Source organism: Tenrec ecaudatus, chromosome 9 (genome assembly GCF_050624435.1).
Source record: "Tenrec ecaudatus isolate mTenEca1 chromosome 9, mTenEca1.hap1, whole genome shotgun sequence".
Taxonomy (NCBI): domain Eukaryota; kingdom Metazoa; phylum Chordata; class Mammalia; order Afrosoricida; family Tenrecidae; genus Tenrec; species Tenrec ecaudatus.
In genome coordinates, this window is record NC_134538.1 from 86,421,464 (window position 1) to 86,439,929 (window position 18,466).

General features: G+C 46.6%; 1 protein-coding gene across 1 annotated transcript in view; it reads right to left on the bottom strand.

Moving 5' to 3' along the window:
• DNAH11 (dynein axonemal heavy chain 11) overlaps window positions 1–18,466 on the bottom strand; it is a 319,324-nt gene that overhangs the window by 117,068 nt on the left and 183,790 nt on the right. The window contains exon 55 of the mRNA XM_075557332.1: window positions 7,688–7,849. Within this exon, the coding sequence (XP_075413447.1) occupies window positions 7,688–7,849 (162 nt within the window). The remainder of the gene's footprint in view (window positions 1–7,687; window positions 7,850–18,466) is intronic.

Consider the following 18,466-nt stretch of genomic DNA (forward strand, 5'->3'; position numbering starts at 1 on the left):
CGCCCCGCCCCCCTCCCGCTTTCTAATTGGTCAAGCAACTTGTCAACAATAGTGAACAGAGGGATCTCAGCGCACGGGCTCTGGGGCAAACTGTGCATGAGCCACTGACCTGCTGAGGGATCACAACAGAGAACCCGATGTTGCCCCCCCCCAAAGTTGGTGTGAGGATTAGGGGTGGCAATCAGTGCCGATCCAAGGTTTCGGTTCTGCTGTTGGCCGTAGGAGCAATAGCCACCACCACATAGGGCAGCATCGGTGGTGAGCACTCAACACCGATTTCTAGATTGCAGGCTGGCCTCCTTTTCATTTTGTTTTGTTTTCTTTCTTCCTTTTGGGAATGTATTTTGCTGTTCGCAGCTTGGGGTTTTCATTTCAGGTCTTTAATTTTCAAAATCAAATATTGAACTAGCAAAAGACACAATCCAGCGCAGCATAATGGAACAGCCTTCCAGGGGAGTTACCAATCATCAATTAGGACAAAGGGACAATTGAAGACGGAGGGCATGCGCGTTGTGTATGTGTGTGTGTGTGTGTGTGTGTGTGTGTGTGTGTTGGGGGTGGTGGTGCTTGAATGGAATCCAGCTACCCCATCACCAGCCAGCCAGCAAGATGAGAGTTGGTTATGGGTGGTCCTACTGAGGCCGAACACCCAAAACCAAACTCACTTCCACTGAGTCAATGCTGACTCACAGCGACCTACAGGACACAGACTTGCCCCATGTGGGTTCTGAGACTGCAACTCTTTATGGGAGCAGAAAGCCTCATCTTTCTCCCTGGCAGAGGCCAGCTCTATAGAAAGCCACAGAACTGCACCTGGGGAAGAGTGCCGATCCTTCCTGGCTCCTGGAAGCGACAACATGCATGCGCTTCTTTTGAGGTAGAAGTAAATTTGTAGGGTGTTTGTTTGTTTTTTTAGACATTTTGTTGTGTAAGGGAAACTTTAGGCCGCCACTTGATTTCCCTTTAATTCTGCATGCCCGGGTTTTCGGGTGACACCGGATGGTACAGCAGCATTCTCTCCATTTCCACTCTGGCTTTCCCCTTTCCATCTTTCTCATTTCCCGGGCCCCCTTTGTCTTCTCATCGCTGCTTTGGGGAAATGCTGTCCATTTGGTTTTTGCTAGCTGATATTCTAAGGGGCCCATTCCTCCCAGGGGTCAGTGTTTTATGGGCCCATCTATTAGTTGACGGGAAGGACACCGTCAGGAGCGACTTTGGTGCCACATCAAAGGGGGTCTAAGGGTGACAGCCTCTCGGGTTCCTCTAGTCTCTCTCATTTCAGTGAATGTGGTCTTTTCTTTTTTTTTTTTAAGAGCTAGAGGTTTGCTCTACATGTTTCTTCCAATCTAACGAGGCCTATTGTGTCCCTTACCTGAATGGTCTGTGTGTTAGCTAGCTGTCATTTAGTTCTTCTGGTCTCAGGCTCAAAGACTCTGCGCATGGGCAGTCATTAACCCTATGGACCACTTTTCAATGCCTCCTGGGGTCTCTGCTTGGCTCTGGTCCTTTGCTCTGGATGGGAAGTGACCAGTAGTTGTATCTGAAATGGCCATTTGCAAGCGTTCAAGACCCCAAATGCTTCTTGCCTCATTATGATGTCAAACATGTTTGGAGAACTACGTTCTGCCAATTGATCTGCATGCTGCTCAATGACTAGGGTCTTTAGGCTTCAGCCCAGTCACTCAGTCCTGTGAGGTGTCTGGATGTCTCCCTAGCGGATCTCCCTATGCATCTATCCATCTCTATACAAATACAAATAGATATACCCATATGTGTGTTCACATACCCTCCCGTATTGCTCTCCGACGTCTTCTACATAGCTATAAGGTATACAGACCGATCTAACCCACAGACTTTCAGTTGCTACTTCTGCTGTTGCAGATTCTCAATGGTCCAACAGTTCCTTTAATGGTCCTCTGTCCCTCAGTGACTTCATCTGCCTCAGCCAGGTTGCACTGTGCATCGCTCCCGTCACAGAATCAACACGTCCAACGTTCCCAAACAAGGCTGGGTGCCAATTTATTCTTAACTTTTTATAAAAGTGGCCTCATAAAGCATTCGTCCTGTTGTGATGTGCTAATTTCATTCAGCACAATGCTCTCCAGATTCATCTATGCTATGCCTCACACATTTGTCAGTATTCTTTATTCTTGCATATGAGGAGGCTTCAGAAAGTTCACGGAGAAATGGAATTAAAAAGTAATGTAATATTTCCACAAACTTGTTGCACATCCCCGCACCCCTTACGCACCCACGATGGCTCGTCCTTTGTGGATGTCCACTCAGGTTGCTTCCATCTTTTTGCTATTGTGAATAAGACTACATATTATTATGTGTGCCTACTTGTGTGCTTGTGTCTGTGTGTCACTGTTGCTGTTTCACTAGTGAGAGTGCTGTCACATAGGAATTCTATTTCTAGCTTTTGGAGGAAGCGCCCTACTGTTTCCCATAGCGCTCCACCACTGACAACCCATCTCACCAGCATTTGTTGCTGGTTTTTAGATCAGTGCTACTTTTGCCGGGCTGAGATGGTATGTCACTCTAGTTTTGATCTGCGTCTCTCTAATGGTTAAGGGTCACAAATATATCTTCCTTCATATGTAAGCCGACAGCCGGGATCTCCTTTTCCCTACGTCCTTGACTCATTTAAAAAATATTAGATCGTCTCTTTGTTTTGAGGTGTTTAAATGTTCATTATCTTTGAGAAATTAGACTCTTGTCCAGGATGTCATTGCCAAATGATGCCTAAGGCTTACAGACGTGGACAGACCCTGGAAGGGAGGTGTCTACTGCTTTTTGCAATTCTGTTCTAGGAATTCAACATATATTTAATTGCATTTATCTTGACCTTTAAAATAAATTCGACACTCTTTATGAAAGAAAAATCTTGCTCAATAAGGCATCTTCCTACTTTATATGACAAATAAAGAACGGTGCTACAAATACAAAGCCAACAGAAGCTTTGCGAATGAAGTTATCACTGAGGAAATGTTGCTTTAGGTCCCTGCGTGCTGGCCTGAGAACCCAACTGCAAACCCAAATGTCTAAGTTCACACACACCCGGCGTGTCCGAAGAAAGCAATGTGCTTTCTGGGGTCTACTTTCCTGGTAACCTACTCTCTGAAGACCAGCCCCTGTGCACCCTACAGTCACTGTTCTACTCCGTCACGCACAGGTGGTCGCGGATGAGAGCGGACGGGCACAGGTCCCGCCGCACCGCTGCTTCCGGCACAGCGCTGGAAGGAAACCTGCGCAGCACAGAAGCGGCAGCTCTGTAAGCTTGGAGGGCAGTGAAACAGCGCTCTTCCTCGAGGGGACCTTTCTCGTGGCCGGTCAGGAAAATGGCCCTGAAACAAGCCATTGGGTGGCAGTGGCAGGGGTCACCCAACCGTGTGCCGAGTTTGGGGTGAAAAGCTGGTGGCGTGGGGAATGAATGCCTTTGACTGCACTGAGCGCCTCGTGTGGTACTGAGAAGACAGCTCTGGTGGGACAAACTGACAGACAAGTGTTGCTAATGGCACGGCCGGAGGTTGAAAGCCACCGGCCTCTCTGCAGGAGGAAGAGGCGGCTGTCTGCTCGCCAAAGATGTACAGCCTCCAAAACCCTATGGTAGGGGCACCGTGAACTCGACGGCAGTGGTTTGGCTTGGCCAACGTGCCTGCAAAGCGGGCTCCCTCACCTTGCTCACATCTTTAGCCCTTCCAGGGCAGACCTCAGCGCTCCAGCTCCTTTTTGCATCCATTCAACTAGTCCTCCTCTCATGAGACCCTGCTTGGGAGGATGAGCAGTTCCTCTTTTGCCTTGAAGAGTCAAAATATTGCTCATCTTTCAACGCCTCGGGCTGTTCCTGCTTTTTTGTCTCAAATGTTCCTTACAGAAAGCCAGGCACTTCTCAGCCAGATGGCCGGCTCTCTCTGTCCCCGCACAAGCCTGTGCCCAGAAACACCCAGGGACCCTTGCTCTGCCCCTTCCTCACTGCTTCCTCCCATCGCTGCTTCCAGATCTCCCCAGAGGGGTGGGTGTTGACAGTCTTTACATGTGACACTGACGGCTCCAACTGTGTGGGTCGCTCTGTCAGCTGTCATTTAGTTTCTTATCAGGAAACAGTAAAATGGCATAAACACTTTCTTACATGCAGTCAGCCCGCACCCCTGGCTGCTGAGTGTGTGCTGATGGAAAATTATGTCAACGTACACAAAACCGCTTGCCTTTCATGAATCCTTTCTCTATGGCCAAAGGGGGGTCATCTTGTCCAAGTACCTTACATTCAGCCAATGAGGTCAATAATTAAGAAATGGTTAAATTAGGCTGTTAACTTTCAGTCTTCAGGGTCGAAATAAAAACTTAGAAAGTGATCAAATTAGTGCTCATTCAAAAAACTCAACAGCTGATTCTGATCTCTACAGAAAAGGCAGTACACATTTTTTTTCACGAAGAACGTGGACACGCTCCACTCTGAATGATAATTATTGCTCCTGAGCAACAAATTAGGAAGGTGGGAAAGTTAAATAGGCACCTTGCACGGAAATGAAATCATCTGGCTAATTTGTTTCGAGGCATAATTCAGCTCGATGGCAACAGTAACGCGTGTGTCCAATTCCTCGCTGGCTTCCGGCAGCCTACAGGAGGCGTCAGATACCGTCAGATCCAGCGTGGCACCTGGCAGGAGCCCCCAGGCCCAAGGAGACGCAAGTCCCGACTCCGCCGGTAGGTGTCGACGGCCACCGGCAGATGAACGCTCCCGCAGCAGCAACGGAAGGCACCTGCCTCCAGGGTGCCACGGAAGCAGCAAAGACAAGGGGTGTTTGTGAAGTTCCGAACGCCCTGCCCTGTGGTCATCTTTCAACCCTAAACTCAGACTCGCCCCTCTCTAAGACCAACAGCAGCTTAAAGAAAGCCTGCCCGCAGCTCTGTACTCTTTGAAGAACTGTGTTATGGGACCAATCTGAAAGCGTGGTTTGTGAGGGAAGCTGGGGAAGGAGGGTGTGAGTAGGGGCGGTGAAGGGGGAAGGGCGACCTTGAGTTTGATAGTGGGGAGGGATCAAGGCAGAAAGGAAGCTCAGGATGGGGCACACCCTGAAGAGCATCATGTCATAGGACTGCCCCTGTAGATGTTGCTGGATTGGCTGATAGTCTCTGTATATTTTCGACAATAATTTATTGAAAAGCGAGAAGGGGGCGTTGGTGGTAAGTATTGTGCCAAACACCAGTTAATACTGCTAGCCGTCGCTTTCTCCCACCTGAACACATGTCATTAAGAAACAAAGTGCACGGATGTTGTCTTTGAATCACTGAACTGGCCTGCTGAAATCAACTGGCACAGACAGAGTTGTGACTCTCTCCCTGTAACAAATGACTATTTAGTCTACTTCACAGGAGACTAAAACCATGCTCCGAATTATTCCAGGAACCTAATGAACCTAGAAATATATCCAAGAAATTTGCGTTAAAAACTGGGACAATTATTTAAATCTTTTAAGATATGAGAGTATGGAACGCCTCCTGGCTGACTTAACTAATGCTAGGGTTTGTGTTGCCAGGGGCTACTGAGTCCATTTTCAACTCACAGGGACCCCCATGGGACAGAGGAGGACTTTCTAGGCTGGGACCTTTCTGGAAGCAGGCCGCTGGGTTTTTCCCTGTGGGGCCTCTGAGGGCGCTTAAACTGTCAACTTCTGGGAAGCAGCTAAGGGCTTGGCTGTTACACCACCATTCAGCAGGGCTTATCTGGGTAACCCTTCGGAGGAGGGGATGGAGAGAGCAGTAACTCAGAGAGAAAAAAATTCATCTTCACCTCTCTAGTTATCTGTTCATAGAGATATACATGTACACTTACTTATTCTTATATCCAGTGATATAAACAAAGGCACTGCCATTGAGTCAATTCTGACTTCATAGAGATCTAAGAAAGGTCATGTTTCTCTAAGACACCTTTATGACTTTTTAAAAAGTCTCAGACAGGTGCACTCCACGTTAGGGACGAGGCTGTGTAGAGACAGAGAGCAGAAAGGGTGTTCTGCATGTGGCAAAAACAGAGAACTAAGAGAGATGATTTCCCCACTCAATCTGTAGAAATGTTTAACTGGGAGCATGAGGAGGGCAGGGCAGGGTAGAGGAGGGGAGGGAAGAGGAGAGAGGAAGTCTGTGACTATCCTATCTAAAGTCTGACTTATACATGTATGAAGGGGTTTTCAAAGGTTCTTGGGAAAAATGGAATGAAAAGGGAATTGTCCACAAACTTTTGGAACTGCCCCCCGGGCCCCCAGACACTGTGTACAGGTTAGCGGTTCTTCCTTCAAAGTCCAAAACTATGGCTCTCTTTGGGCAAAAGTAAAGGAAAGAGGGTTCCTTCTACAATTTGTATCGGTACAGTGGAATGCTTGCCAGAGTGCTTACCGACACCCGATGTCACAGAGGGGAGTCCACCTCAAAGGGACCCCACCTTTGGTGTTTCTGAAGCCGTCACTCGGTATAGGGGCGCACGCTCTCTACTTCCTCCCTAGTGGGTGTGAGGGGCTGACCTTGCTGTTATCAATCAACCACTTCTTGGACAGCCCATCTGGGTTTATCTGTTATCACCCCACCATTCCCCAAACCCAAATCACTGCCATCAAGTCACTTCCTACTCACAGCAGACCTGTGTCACTGGGGTCTTGTTGTTGTTAAAGCAAAATAAACACAACAGACAGTAACACTTGCTGCATACAAAAAATTAATAAACAATCTGAGATTTCTCACCATCTGGCACTAAAAGACCTAATAATCACACAATGCCAAAAACGCGTCTCAGAAAGGCTGAAGTGACCCTCATTAGAGTAAGGGAGGGGACAATAAGTTGTCCATGTTTAAGATGCATGTCCATCTGGGAATAGGCATCCATCCTGACATATCCCAAATTTGGTTTCCAGTACTGAGAGCCACTGTCTAGTTTAGGCATCATCCAACCTTGTAGGTGAAGGAAGACGCTACTCTCTGGGGGACTTTTGCCACCGCCATGAGCTTTCCCATCTACTAACTAGAGGGGTGCTAGGTAGAATGAAATCCTAGCTGCACCTTTGCATTCTCTGTGCGCTCTCAGCCAGAATGCTTTTTTTTTTAATGTTTAATTGTCTTTAATTTGATCACGCAACCATTTTGCAATGCAACCAGAGATCTGGTTCTCATCGTGGCGCAAGGCAAGCATAATGTACTTAAGAAAGCGGATCCACTGGCTTGGCCACATGATTGCTGAATTTATGGGGGCTGTTTCTTCACCTGTCAGTGCTGTCACGAGAATAATCACAATTGATCGCCTCCCTGTGCTAAGATCAAGCCTGGCACGGCTACGGATGGCTACGTTTTTGTTTCGTATTTACATTGTAGGCTTAAAGCTACAGTGAACCCCATTATGATGCAAGGAAGCAAGGAGCTTGGCTTTCCGACGAGTCAGTACAGCCATGGAGAACACACTTGTGTTTGGGCATGTGCATGCACACACACGCACACAGCACATACAGCCTGGTCTGCAAAGGCCATCCATTAATGTTCCATAGAACGCAATCAAACCAAGATGGTTTTACGATGCTTAACAAACGGTGCTAACTTCCTGCAGAGAAGCGCAGTGTATTTGGGAACTTACTTAGGGAAGGAGGACGTCTGGCAGGGTGGGTGTATGCGAATGTATGTGTGAGAGGCGGGCACAGCATACCTCGAGTCCCCTGGTTTCCTCCACGAACCTCCTGCTGACTGAGACCAGGGCCTCCCGGGGCCACTCATGAAACCAGTCGATGGCCGTGCTGTTCACGATGGCTGGGAACTGCCGAGCTCTAGCTCGCAGCGTGGGGCCAACGGGAGAGAAACACAGAATCATCTGTGGAGACATGGGGCAGGGCAGAAACAGGGGTGATGGTGAGCAAAGAATCACATGGTGACCTGAGACGGTGCAAGACGGCCGTCCGTGACAGGGCGCCATCCCCAGGCCGACGGCGTGCAAATCCACATTCAAGTCCTTGCTAGTCCAAGTAGAACCTCTCCAAGTGGCTGCCGCAGAGAACCTGGGCATCTCCGAGATTGCCCCTCTGCCATTCATAGTGAGGAGCTTCCTTCCTTTCCCTGACGCCTCATAGCGTGACCCCAATAGGAGTAAAACGCAAAATAAATCACCAGGAGTCTGCCACGCCAATAATGACTTTCACTTTCTGCTGCCCTGCAATCTGCAACTCATCCGTCTCCATAAACTGTACCGCAGACACGTCACGACTCAAGGTTGGACTAACGCAGATGTTTCTTTTTTCTCCATGTACAATGAAATAGGACTTGAGTTCTCCCCAATTTTTAAAAGGGATGAAAGAAAGGCAGCGTACACGTTTGTGCAAAGTGACATTCGTGTGCGTGTCTCAGGAAGTCCAAAGCCTGACCACGTTCCCTCAGGCTCTTCAGCATCCCCGGTGCAGCTTTGAGTCAGGAGTCCCCGAGTTCCATGGGACAGTGTGCCATCCGAACTTGGGCAGAGGGGCGGACCCTGGAGTCAGGCCGGGCCAGATCCCAGGGATTCTGCCCCTCATTCAATGGGCTTCGGTAAGACCAGATGTCTGAAATGCGAACCCAGACAGGGGCCTGGATTATAGGACTCCTTCCTTCTTCCCCGTCCTCCCAAGTCTGGGGGCTGGGTGAAATGAGTCTGAGAGGACGAGCCTCGGCTCGCTGTTCTCTACAAATGCATTCACACTTGAGGCTATGAACCTAACCATACACCTTTCTCTGTCAGCATCTGCTTATGATCAGGTGATTCAGAAAATCGGTATTTGTGGGACATGTCTGAATTTTTAATTCTTCCAATTAAAAATCTACAGCACAGAAATCTTTACCTCGTGTGGCCCATGGAGTGGCTCACCCTGCTGGTGCAGTGGGTGCGTGCAAGGCTGCTAACTGCAAAGTCAGCAGTTCGAAACCTCCTCGGAGAAGATGGAGCTTTCTACTTCCACAGAGCTGGGTAGTTCTGCCCTGTCCTGTGGGGTGGCGCGGAGTCGGAATTGACTCAATGGCAGTGAGTTTGGTTATTTTTGTGTATTTCACTCCACAGCACTTTGGTGTGTTTACTTTATGCACCATAAGGAGTTAACAAATTGAGATACATGATCCCAAAAGTTTTATATTGTATAAACAGACTGATTACTTATTCATTATATTCAAAATTCTAGTTAGAAGCCGCTCTAGCATTGATGTGTTAGCAAAGCTCGGTCACAACGCACAATTTCCACGTGCATCTCAGTTCTTCCCATCAGCCTTCCTTTTTCTCTTTACTTGAAAAGTTCTACTTTCTTAGAAGCTCCCTCTCATTTCTGACAACTTGAGAAACTACATTCACACACAACTGTAGCAAATGGTAGAAAGAGAGCACAACAGAGCGGGGAGAGAGGGAGAAAGGAAGCGAGAGAGAATGAGAACGAATCCTTTATTTAGGAGCCTGCATTTAAAAAAAAAAATCACCTTTGTAGTTGGTGCATTTAGTTATGGACAAACAACCAGGTTGGAAGAGGAGCTCTGGAGCCGGATGCAGCAGTACTTACATGTTGGGCTACTAACTGCAAGATCAGCAGTTTGAAACCACCAGCCACTCTGAGGGCCAGAGACGAGACTTTCTACTCCTGCAAAGAGGGACGGTTCAAAACCCACAGGGTTGCTCTGAGTCAGAGGGATTCAATGACAGTGAGTTTCAGTGAGCTTTCTGGTGGCCCAGTGGTAACGTGGCAGCTTCTAGTCCAAAGGTCTGTGGTTCAGACCCACCAGTTTCTCGATAGGAGAGATGTAGCACTCTGCTTACAGCCTTGGAAACTCTGTGGAGGGAGCAGTAAAACTTCATTCTTTAGGATTTCCATGAGTTGAAATAAATTCAGTTACACCAGGCTGGACTTGTTGTGTTTTAAGAATAACTTAGAAAGCAATGTAACTGGACTAGGTTTGTTTGAAAACTGAAAGCAAAAAAAAAAAAAAAAGCCTGCTGTTGCTGCTGTTGCTGCTGCTGCTGCTGCTGCTGCTGCTGCTGCTGCTGCTGCCTAGTAGATTGCAACCCATACTGATGCTTAAATGACCAAGTGGAACGGTCTCCTAGTCTGTGAGCGTGCACAGGAGTTGTACTGATGCTACACGACCAAGTGGAACGGTCTCCTAGGCTGTGAGTTTGCACAGGAGCTGTACTGATGCTATACGACCAAGTGGAACGGTCTCCTAGTCTGTGAGCGTGCACAGGAGCTACATGAGGCTATACGACCAAGTGGAACAGTCGGTCTCCTAGTCTGTGAGTTCGCACAGGAGTTGTACTGATGCTACACGACCAAGTGGAACGGTCTCCTAGGCTGCGAGTCTGCACAGGAGCAAACAGCCACGTCTTCCTCGGGTGGTGCAGCTGGGAGGTCCGTATCCTTTACTATTTCATTTTCAGCCAAACACCTGAGCTGCTGTAAATTGTTCAGTCTCAGGGAAATGCTTTTGTTGAGTTAATTCAATGATATGCCTTCGTTATTTACTGGCAAAGTTATACAGAAGTATACAAAGATTTTTCCTGTCCCAAAATTTAGAGTTGAAGACTATTTTTTACACTAATCTACATATTAGCCTATAAATGAATATTTCCCCAATGTCATCTATAATTCCACACCAGAGAGGGAGGGGGTCTGTTCATTTTCAAAGCATAATCTCAGAGTGCTTGTCAAAAACGCAAATTGCCAGACCTACTTCTAACCGAAAGAAGCAGATACTCAATCTCTATATACCCCGAGTGCATGGAAAATCTAGAAATATTAAAATAAATCAGATAAGGCTGCGCAATCTAATTTCCATCATTTAAACTCGAGCCTGGGGCTGATGAAAGAACGGCACCCTGTGGTGCAGTGACTAAGTGCTTGACAATTCCCAGCTCCCAATGTCCCCACCAACTCCTCCACCCCAGCTGCTCGCAGAAGAGAGAGGTGGCAGTCCGCCTTGGAAACACTGTGGGCTCTTCTGCTCTCCCAGAGCGTCCCTAAGCTGGAAGGGGCTTGAGGGCAACAGACACTAAGGAGTGCGTCAGGACTTCCTGAGGAGGCCTGCTTGGGCTGCCAGCTAATGGCAAGATCGGCAGCTGGAAACCACCAGCCTGTTGACAGGAGAAAGGCCAGGCCTTTCACTCCCCTGAAGACTCTGACTCAGAAACCCACAGGGCCAGTTCTTCAGGTAGGAGTGTCGCCGGCATTTCTTCGGGGACAGTGTGGTCACGTTACACTTAGGTACGGAGGGCAGCGCAGGGCCAGGCCCGAGGCTCGGTGGGAAACCCCATTTCTGAACGTCAGCACAGTGTGACAAAGATGGTTCTGCCGTTCAGAACACGAAGTGTATTTAATTTAAAGGGGTGTCCTCTGTGTGGGGTTAACTTTTATTTTCTTTTATAAAACAAGAGAGATGGCGTTTACTCACCCATTGGGGTTCTCCTGATAACATTTTCCTCAGTGAACGTTCCATTGCCCTGTCATCTGTTATTTTATGAACCCCACGCCTCTCATATCTGCATCTATGGAGTTGTACTTTCATATTTGCTTGTGAGCTTATTGGACTGAAGTACCGTATGTCTTCCCAGCAACGAGGCAGGTTCCAGGTGGGCAATTTCAGTGCCCTGTTACACCCCCAGCACCCAGTGCATCGTAGGCACTTGGTAAATAGCCATTGCACAAACTCACTGCCGCCAAGTTGATGCTGGCTCCTGGGGAGCCTATAGGACAGGGCAGAACTGCCTCTGTGAGTGTTTGAGATGGTGACTCATTATGGGAATGGAAAGCCCATCTTTCTCCTATGCAATGGCAGGTGGTTCTGAGTGTTGACCTTGCAGTTAGCAACCCTACTTGTGATACCACCCCCCCCCCCACACACACACACCAAGGCTCCTGTCATTGCACACATGAGTAAACAGAGGAGTACGGAGATGGCAGCTCATAAAGCAAACACTCTCCTGGGCCAACTAAAATATTGGTATGGGTGTCCTAATTTGGGGGGCGGTTTTTAAATGAAATCTCAGAGTGCAGACACTCTACAGAGTCCAAGGTCGCATCCCTGGTCTCCTGCGGGGTTTTACATTCTTCTGATGTAGACGGCGACAAGACCATGGGAAGCCAGGCAGCCGAGCACTATGCTCAGAGGGCGCCTGGCCTCCCCGTCCCAACAGGCAGTGGTTTCATTGGGACGCACTGACAGAGCACTGGGGCAAGGCAGGCACGTCCAAGAGGAAGAGGCAGCAGTGGTAAAAGATGGCACATCTTACTGATCACCTAACCGACATTTTCAGGCGAAGAAAGGAGAAGATGCCAAATGTTCTGCTCATCAGCCAGATGTACACACCAAGAGACTTGACTTTGCAATTATGCAAGTGTGGCGTGCTTAGCTATCTGATTTGCTATTGGGCGGTATTTGGGTTTTTATACAAGACCAATGAGAGCTCATGAAGATGACTGTGTTTGTCCGAAGTCTTTTACCCCATGAGACAGGCCGCTACACTCAGAGGCTGACTGGCTACGAGAACACAGCCAGTATTTCTGTCCAGACATCAGATCCCCTAGACATGCTGCCATTTGAGCCAACAGCAAACACCACCCCCACACCTCCCATGTGTTGCTAAATCCCTGATGTGAACTACTCACTCGTCTATCCAAGAAAGAAGAGGAAGAAAACAATCAGACGTGGTTTAAAGAAGCCATTAATAAGACAAAACTCAGGAAAAGGTGGAAGAAGGTCCTGAAAATTGACAGGGAGGGAGTTTCTCAGAAATTAATTGAATATAAAACCACGAAGAAAAGGCTAGACACCCTGCTTGACTCTCTCTCAAGAGGCTAGGAGGGAGGAGATGCATTTAAAAACTATCACGAGAGAACCAGCCAAGAAGAAGGCAGCAGAAGAAAGTGAACTCTGAGTTCACCAAGAACAGCCATGATGAAATGTAATACCTCTTTATAGCCTCAACATGAAGGTCAGCGGGGAGCTGCCCTTAGAGCGCTGAGCTTGTCAGTCTTCATGGAAGCAGGTTTCCACCGCCCTCTCCTCCAGGCCAATGGATTCATATCACTGATCTTTTGATTACTGTTGAGCACTTCAATCACTGTGACACCAAGAGCTGTGTGTGTGTGTGTGTGTGTGTGTGTTTATAGCGTAGAAGAAGCTTCCAAAGCTGGTTGGGAAAGTGATTGGAAAGACAATATCTATTTTCTGATGTACTTTCTGAAAGCCCTTCAAGTGTGTAAAGATCTATGCTTGTGTATGCACATCATATCTCTAAGGTAACATTCCCTCTACCAATTACTGATGAAAAACTGAAGTCATTGTCCTTAAAATAAAAACGACAAGCCTGGCCAATCTCAGCATTTTAAAATGTTGATCAGGAAGTTCTGGCCCTCATATGATATGAGCCGGAAAGGAGGTGAGGATTGGAAAACAGGAGTAAAAGTTCAAAGATAATGTAACAGTCTTCACAGAAGATGCTAAAGAACAACATGTAAAACTCCTTTGGAATGAATGACTATTCAATAAATAAATTAATAAACATCCCTCCATCTTCCTGCCCATCTATTAGCCATTTCTTATTCATCCACAATGATCGGTTAAAAAATTCAGCATGAACAAGATGACAGTGAGAAACGTGAAGGTCTACCTGCAAACAGGTCATTTTGACTGAATGGGGGAACTCCCTTATTTCAAAGACGCTAATTCTGCCCAAAGCAGTAGAGGACCTTGTCATGGCGATGCTATCGTGTCTGTGGAATAATATGGGTGAGGACAGTAAAGAACATTTAGGCCAGGAGAGGAAGAATCACACCAACACTTCAAACCACTTAAAAGCAGTTTTATCACAGCTGATGTGAACAGGAGCAGCGCAGGCATTACAGGGCAACCAAATCTCTTGCCCATCAGATCTTACCTCGAATAGGAAATGGGCAGCGGTGTCCTGATCCAAGAGGGCAGCTGACTGCATCACTTTAAATGGAGAGCAGCACACATGCAAAGCAAGGCAGTCAGCCACCATCTTTGGGAGGGACACTCTTGTCTGTTTCCTGACCTACTGCTACTGAATAGACTTCAATTCAGAGCATCCTTAAAGGACAGAGTCTGTGGTGAAGCATTTTGACTATATTATGGACTGCTAGGGGAAAAATGAACAAATTCGCCTTGGGAGAGGTATAACCAGAATGCTCCTCGGATGTTGGAATGGTGGGCTTGGTCTTATCTATTTTGAAAAATCAGTCTCTGGAGAACGATCCCATGTTTGCTCAAGTGGAAGGTTGCTGAAAATGAAAGACCTCCAACAAGTGACCACACAACGCAGCAATGACGGTGAGGAGGACGCAGGAGCAGGCAGCGTTTCATTCATTCACCCATTGTACACAGAGAGGGTTGCCATGGGTGGAAAGTAACTCGACAGCGCATGGTGACAACATATAAAACATATCACTGCCTGTGTATCAATATAAATTACAAAACAATAGAAAATTTGGCAAAGGGTTTAACTAGATAAAGGGTATCTTCTACAACTGGTCATTTGGGGGGAAAAGTACATTTAAGTTAAAATAGCTTACTCCATACAGCAAATTCTTGACGAAATAGTTGATATTTTTTTCTTCCCAACAACTCCCTGCCGTCATGCTGATTTTGACTCACAGCAAACCATGTTACAGGGCAGCACTGCTTCTGTGGGTTTCCAAGACTGTAATTCTTTATGGGAATTGAAAGCCTCATCTTTCTCCCAGGGAGTAGCTGATGGGTTTGAACTACTGACCTTGTGATTAGCCGCTCAATATGGAACCCATTATGCCACTAGGGCTATACAAGCCTTCTCTGATAGGAAAAAATCCTAATAAAACACCCCAGATAAAAACGTAAAATCTAGTGAGAGTCAAAAATAATTGGGTTTTGAATACAACTTTGAATGTGCTTCTACCTATATAGAAAGCTGGAGGGACCCACCAATCGGAAGGAAACATGAGCTCTGATGGGAGACTAGATATGTGAGCATCTCTTCTCCATTTTAGCACTTTTAAGCTCTCGACAATGAACACGTACTTCTTATGTTCTCATGAACGTTGCATGGACCAGCTAGATGATGACACAGATGAAACGACTGGGCTGACACGGACAGTTATCGAAGCTTTTAGTGAATCAGAGCCTGCTGTGCAAGCCAGGCCTCACTGGCCTTGGATGCCCAGGAAAGAAGGCCAGAAAGGAGTAATTTGTATCCCTGAGGTCAGCAAGAAAGATGAAAGGCCTAGACTAGTTGTGAGACAAACCAGGAAGAGAGAGAGAGACTCACACGTACAGATGTGGAGAGAAGGCCTTTGGCACGCATTCATTGGCTTAGTGAAAGCAATTCAAGGACCTACATCTGGCTCTCCCTAATGAGAACTGCCCTACTGGATCAAGAGGTCACCTTTTGGATGCCAGCACGTTCTCAGTGGCTCTGCATTCCAAATGGGCACTAGCTTTGCATGGTGAGCACGGGTAATGGGGTGGCAACTGCCCATCATTTAGCCTGGCCTGCCAGGTGTGCTCAACAACCCTGTACCACGTTTCGCTTCCCAGGTTGCCGGGCTCAGAGCTATGCAAAGGAGGTCTCCGTGCATTGGGAACTTTGAATCTTTAGTACATATGTTGAATGTAATGATACTTGAAACTAACAGTTATTGAAATTTCTTTTTTAAAGGATTTACAGTTAAGAAATATGATACAGAAGGGGAAAAGTTGCCATTTTTCAGTTAAAAGGTGACTCATTTTATGCCATATTAATTTCTGCCTGAGTGTTGCAGGCATGGAGCCGGCCAGTGACTTTGACCATGACGCAGAGAGAGCAATCAGAGCAGAAGACCCCATTCCTCTTAGGCACGCTAACGAAAGCGATCAATTTTAATAGGTATGCATGAGATGATTTAAGGAATAGTGCTGGGACAATGGGGCAGGTTAGGGATGATCCAAAACTTTAAAATAAATTCTAGCTTATACAGGATTAAATGCTAGAAAATGTGACTACAAAAATGATTCTACAAGCTCTACCGGACAACAGAAACCCTGAAGCATAGATGAGTAGTTTAGGTGGCAAGCAGTCTACGTGAATGGTGACATAATGGTGAATGTACAATGAGGGTCGTAACACGCGCAGAGGAACCAGGGCCACTGAATCGTGCATATAAAAATTGAGTGCATGTGTGTTTGGCTATGTGTATTTTCATTACACACACAGAAGTATTAAAATGATCACCCAGTAACAAATGTGAATATAAATTTGATGTATAGACTTCTCACTCAACTCACTGCCATCAAGTTGATTCTGACTTAGACTGATCTTCCAGGGCAGGGTCGGACTGTCCTGTCTCTTTGAGACTGTCACTCCTTTTGGAAGCAGAAAGTCTCATCTTTCTCCTGGGCACAGACTTAACACCAACATAAAGTTTCTGTACAGAAAGCCACTATATGCCTTGCTGGCACGGCGGTCAAGTGCTTGGCTGCTAACTGGAAGGTCAGTGGTTCAAACCCACTAGCTGCTCCACACGAGAGTGGCAGCCTGGTTCCACGGACATTGCAGCCTTAGCCTGGGGAACCTCGGGGGCAGGCAGTTCTACTCTGTCGTGTGGGGTCTCTATGAGTCAGAGTATACACAGCAGCAGTGGGTTTAGGTATGACTATATGAATATTAAAATGCCCAAGTAGATAAACCATGTAATTATCTCAGCAGTTGCTGAAAAAGGAATTCAATAAAAATTTCTCTGCTACATCGTATGTCCTGAATCAAAAGCCAACCTTAGAAATGACAATGAAACATTAAAAATAAACAAAACAGCTATCCTATATGAGAAGGCTTCAAAAAGTTCATGACAATCATGTGGTTAACTATGCTGGGAATACGTCTTACATGTGAATGTAAAATAGAGAAAATTCCATTCTATTGGTGCAAGTGGAAATTGACACCAACTTGTTGGAGGTAATTTGTAATTCCTTATCAAAATTATAAAAATGCCAACCAAATTTACACTTTGACCAAATTTAAAAATGGCTAAATATATAGTCCTACATGTAGAATTACAAAATAAGCATGAAACTACTCAAGGGGTGTCTGTAATAACCTCAAGGGCACCTAATACCACCTGCACCACCAATGCTTCTCCCAAGGGCCCTGGCGGAGCAAAGGTTCAGGGTTTGGCTGCTAACAGAGAGGTTGGTGGTTCAAGCCCACAGAAGACAATAGCCCTGGGGCGTACTTTGTAAGCGTCACCACCGAGGAAATGTATGGAAGCTCCTCTTTGTCACATGGGTGTGCCATGTGTGCCATGAGTTGCAATCGACTCGACAGCACCCAACAGCAGCAACTATCTATTGCTATTCAAGGAAATCTGAATTTTTCAGAACGATATTCTTGTATTGACTTCCTGCTAGGAGTTGGAGTGTTGCCGGTTTCCACATATTATGTGGCCTCTCGGTGCTGTCCTTTCCTTACATTAAATCCCTACAGGATAACCTAGAGGCTCCATCTTGGGCTAAGGACCGTGGGCTAAATCTTAGGTGTTTGCGATGGCTGCAGGATAGCTTCAGTTCCTTTATCCCTGAAATCCGACTTCTATTTACTGGATTGTAGCTAGAATTTTTAAAGCAGTACATTGCAAAAAACAAGGCACTTTATAAAGGTAAGGGATTTGCCAGGTGCTCTTTTCTGACGCACAGAATGAAACAAAATACCTTCTGTATTTTTTCAATGTGAAGACACCCTCTCTTTGCTCATTGTGTTGGAGACTTGGTCACGATGTGCATGAGCAATCTGGCGATCTTTTCTCACGTTATTTACCCTTATAGGAACACTTCTGAGAACATAACCTGCAAGGGTCACTTCATATCCAAATCTGATCTATTGCCCAATACTGGTTAGGTTATTCTGAAATCTCTCGTGGGCTTGCCACCTGCCCAACTCCTTTCCTTGGCCACTCCTGGGTTATTCCAAGAGCGAGCAATATCCCTCACCACACTTTTCGCATCACCACTCTTTCAATATTTTAAAAGAGAAATTTCCTCTTATAAGAATGTTACTCTCACTGACCCATAACGCCATGGGGTACAACCCTGGAGACACAGTGCGGGACTTGCGCATGATCTGACCCCACCACACTGAGGCTAAAACACTAAGGGTGTGCAGCACAACAGCAAGGGGAAGAGAGCAACGAAGTCCCCAGGAAGTACCAAACATAGACTGTGGGGACAGGGCTTGGCACCCCATCAGACTCAACCAGAAAATACTCCTAAAGGTCAACAAACAGACCTTGAACTATTTACAGGCTTTTCTCTTTTTGTGGGTCATTTTTGTTGTTGTTTTCTTTTGTTGCATTGTTTTGCTCTGTCTTCTTTTTTGTGCATATTTTTATCTCTGCAGATCTATCTAGATAAGGTAGGCCAGATAAACACTCTTGAGGAGAAAACAATGGGACCGATGGTGCTG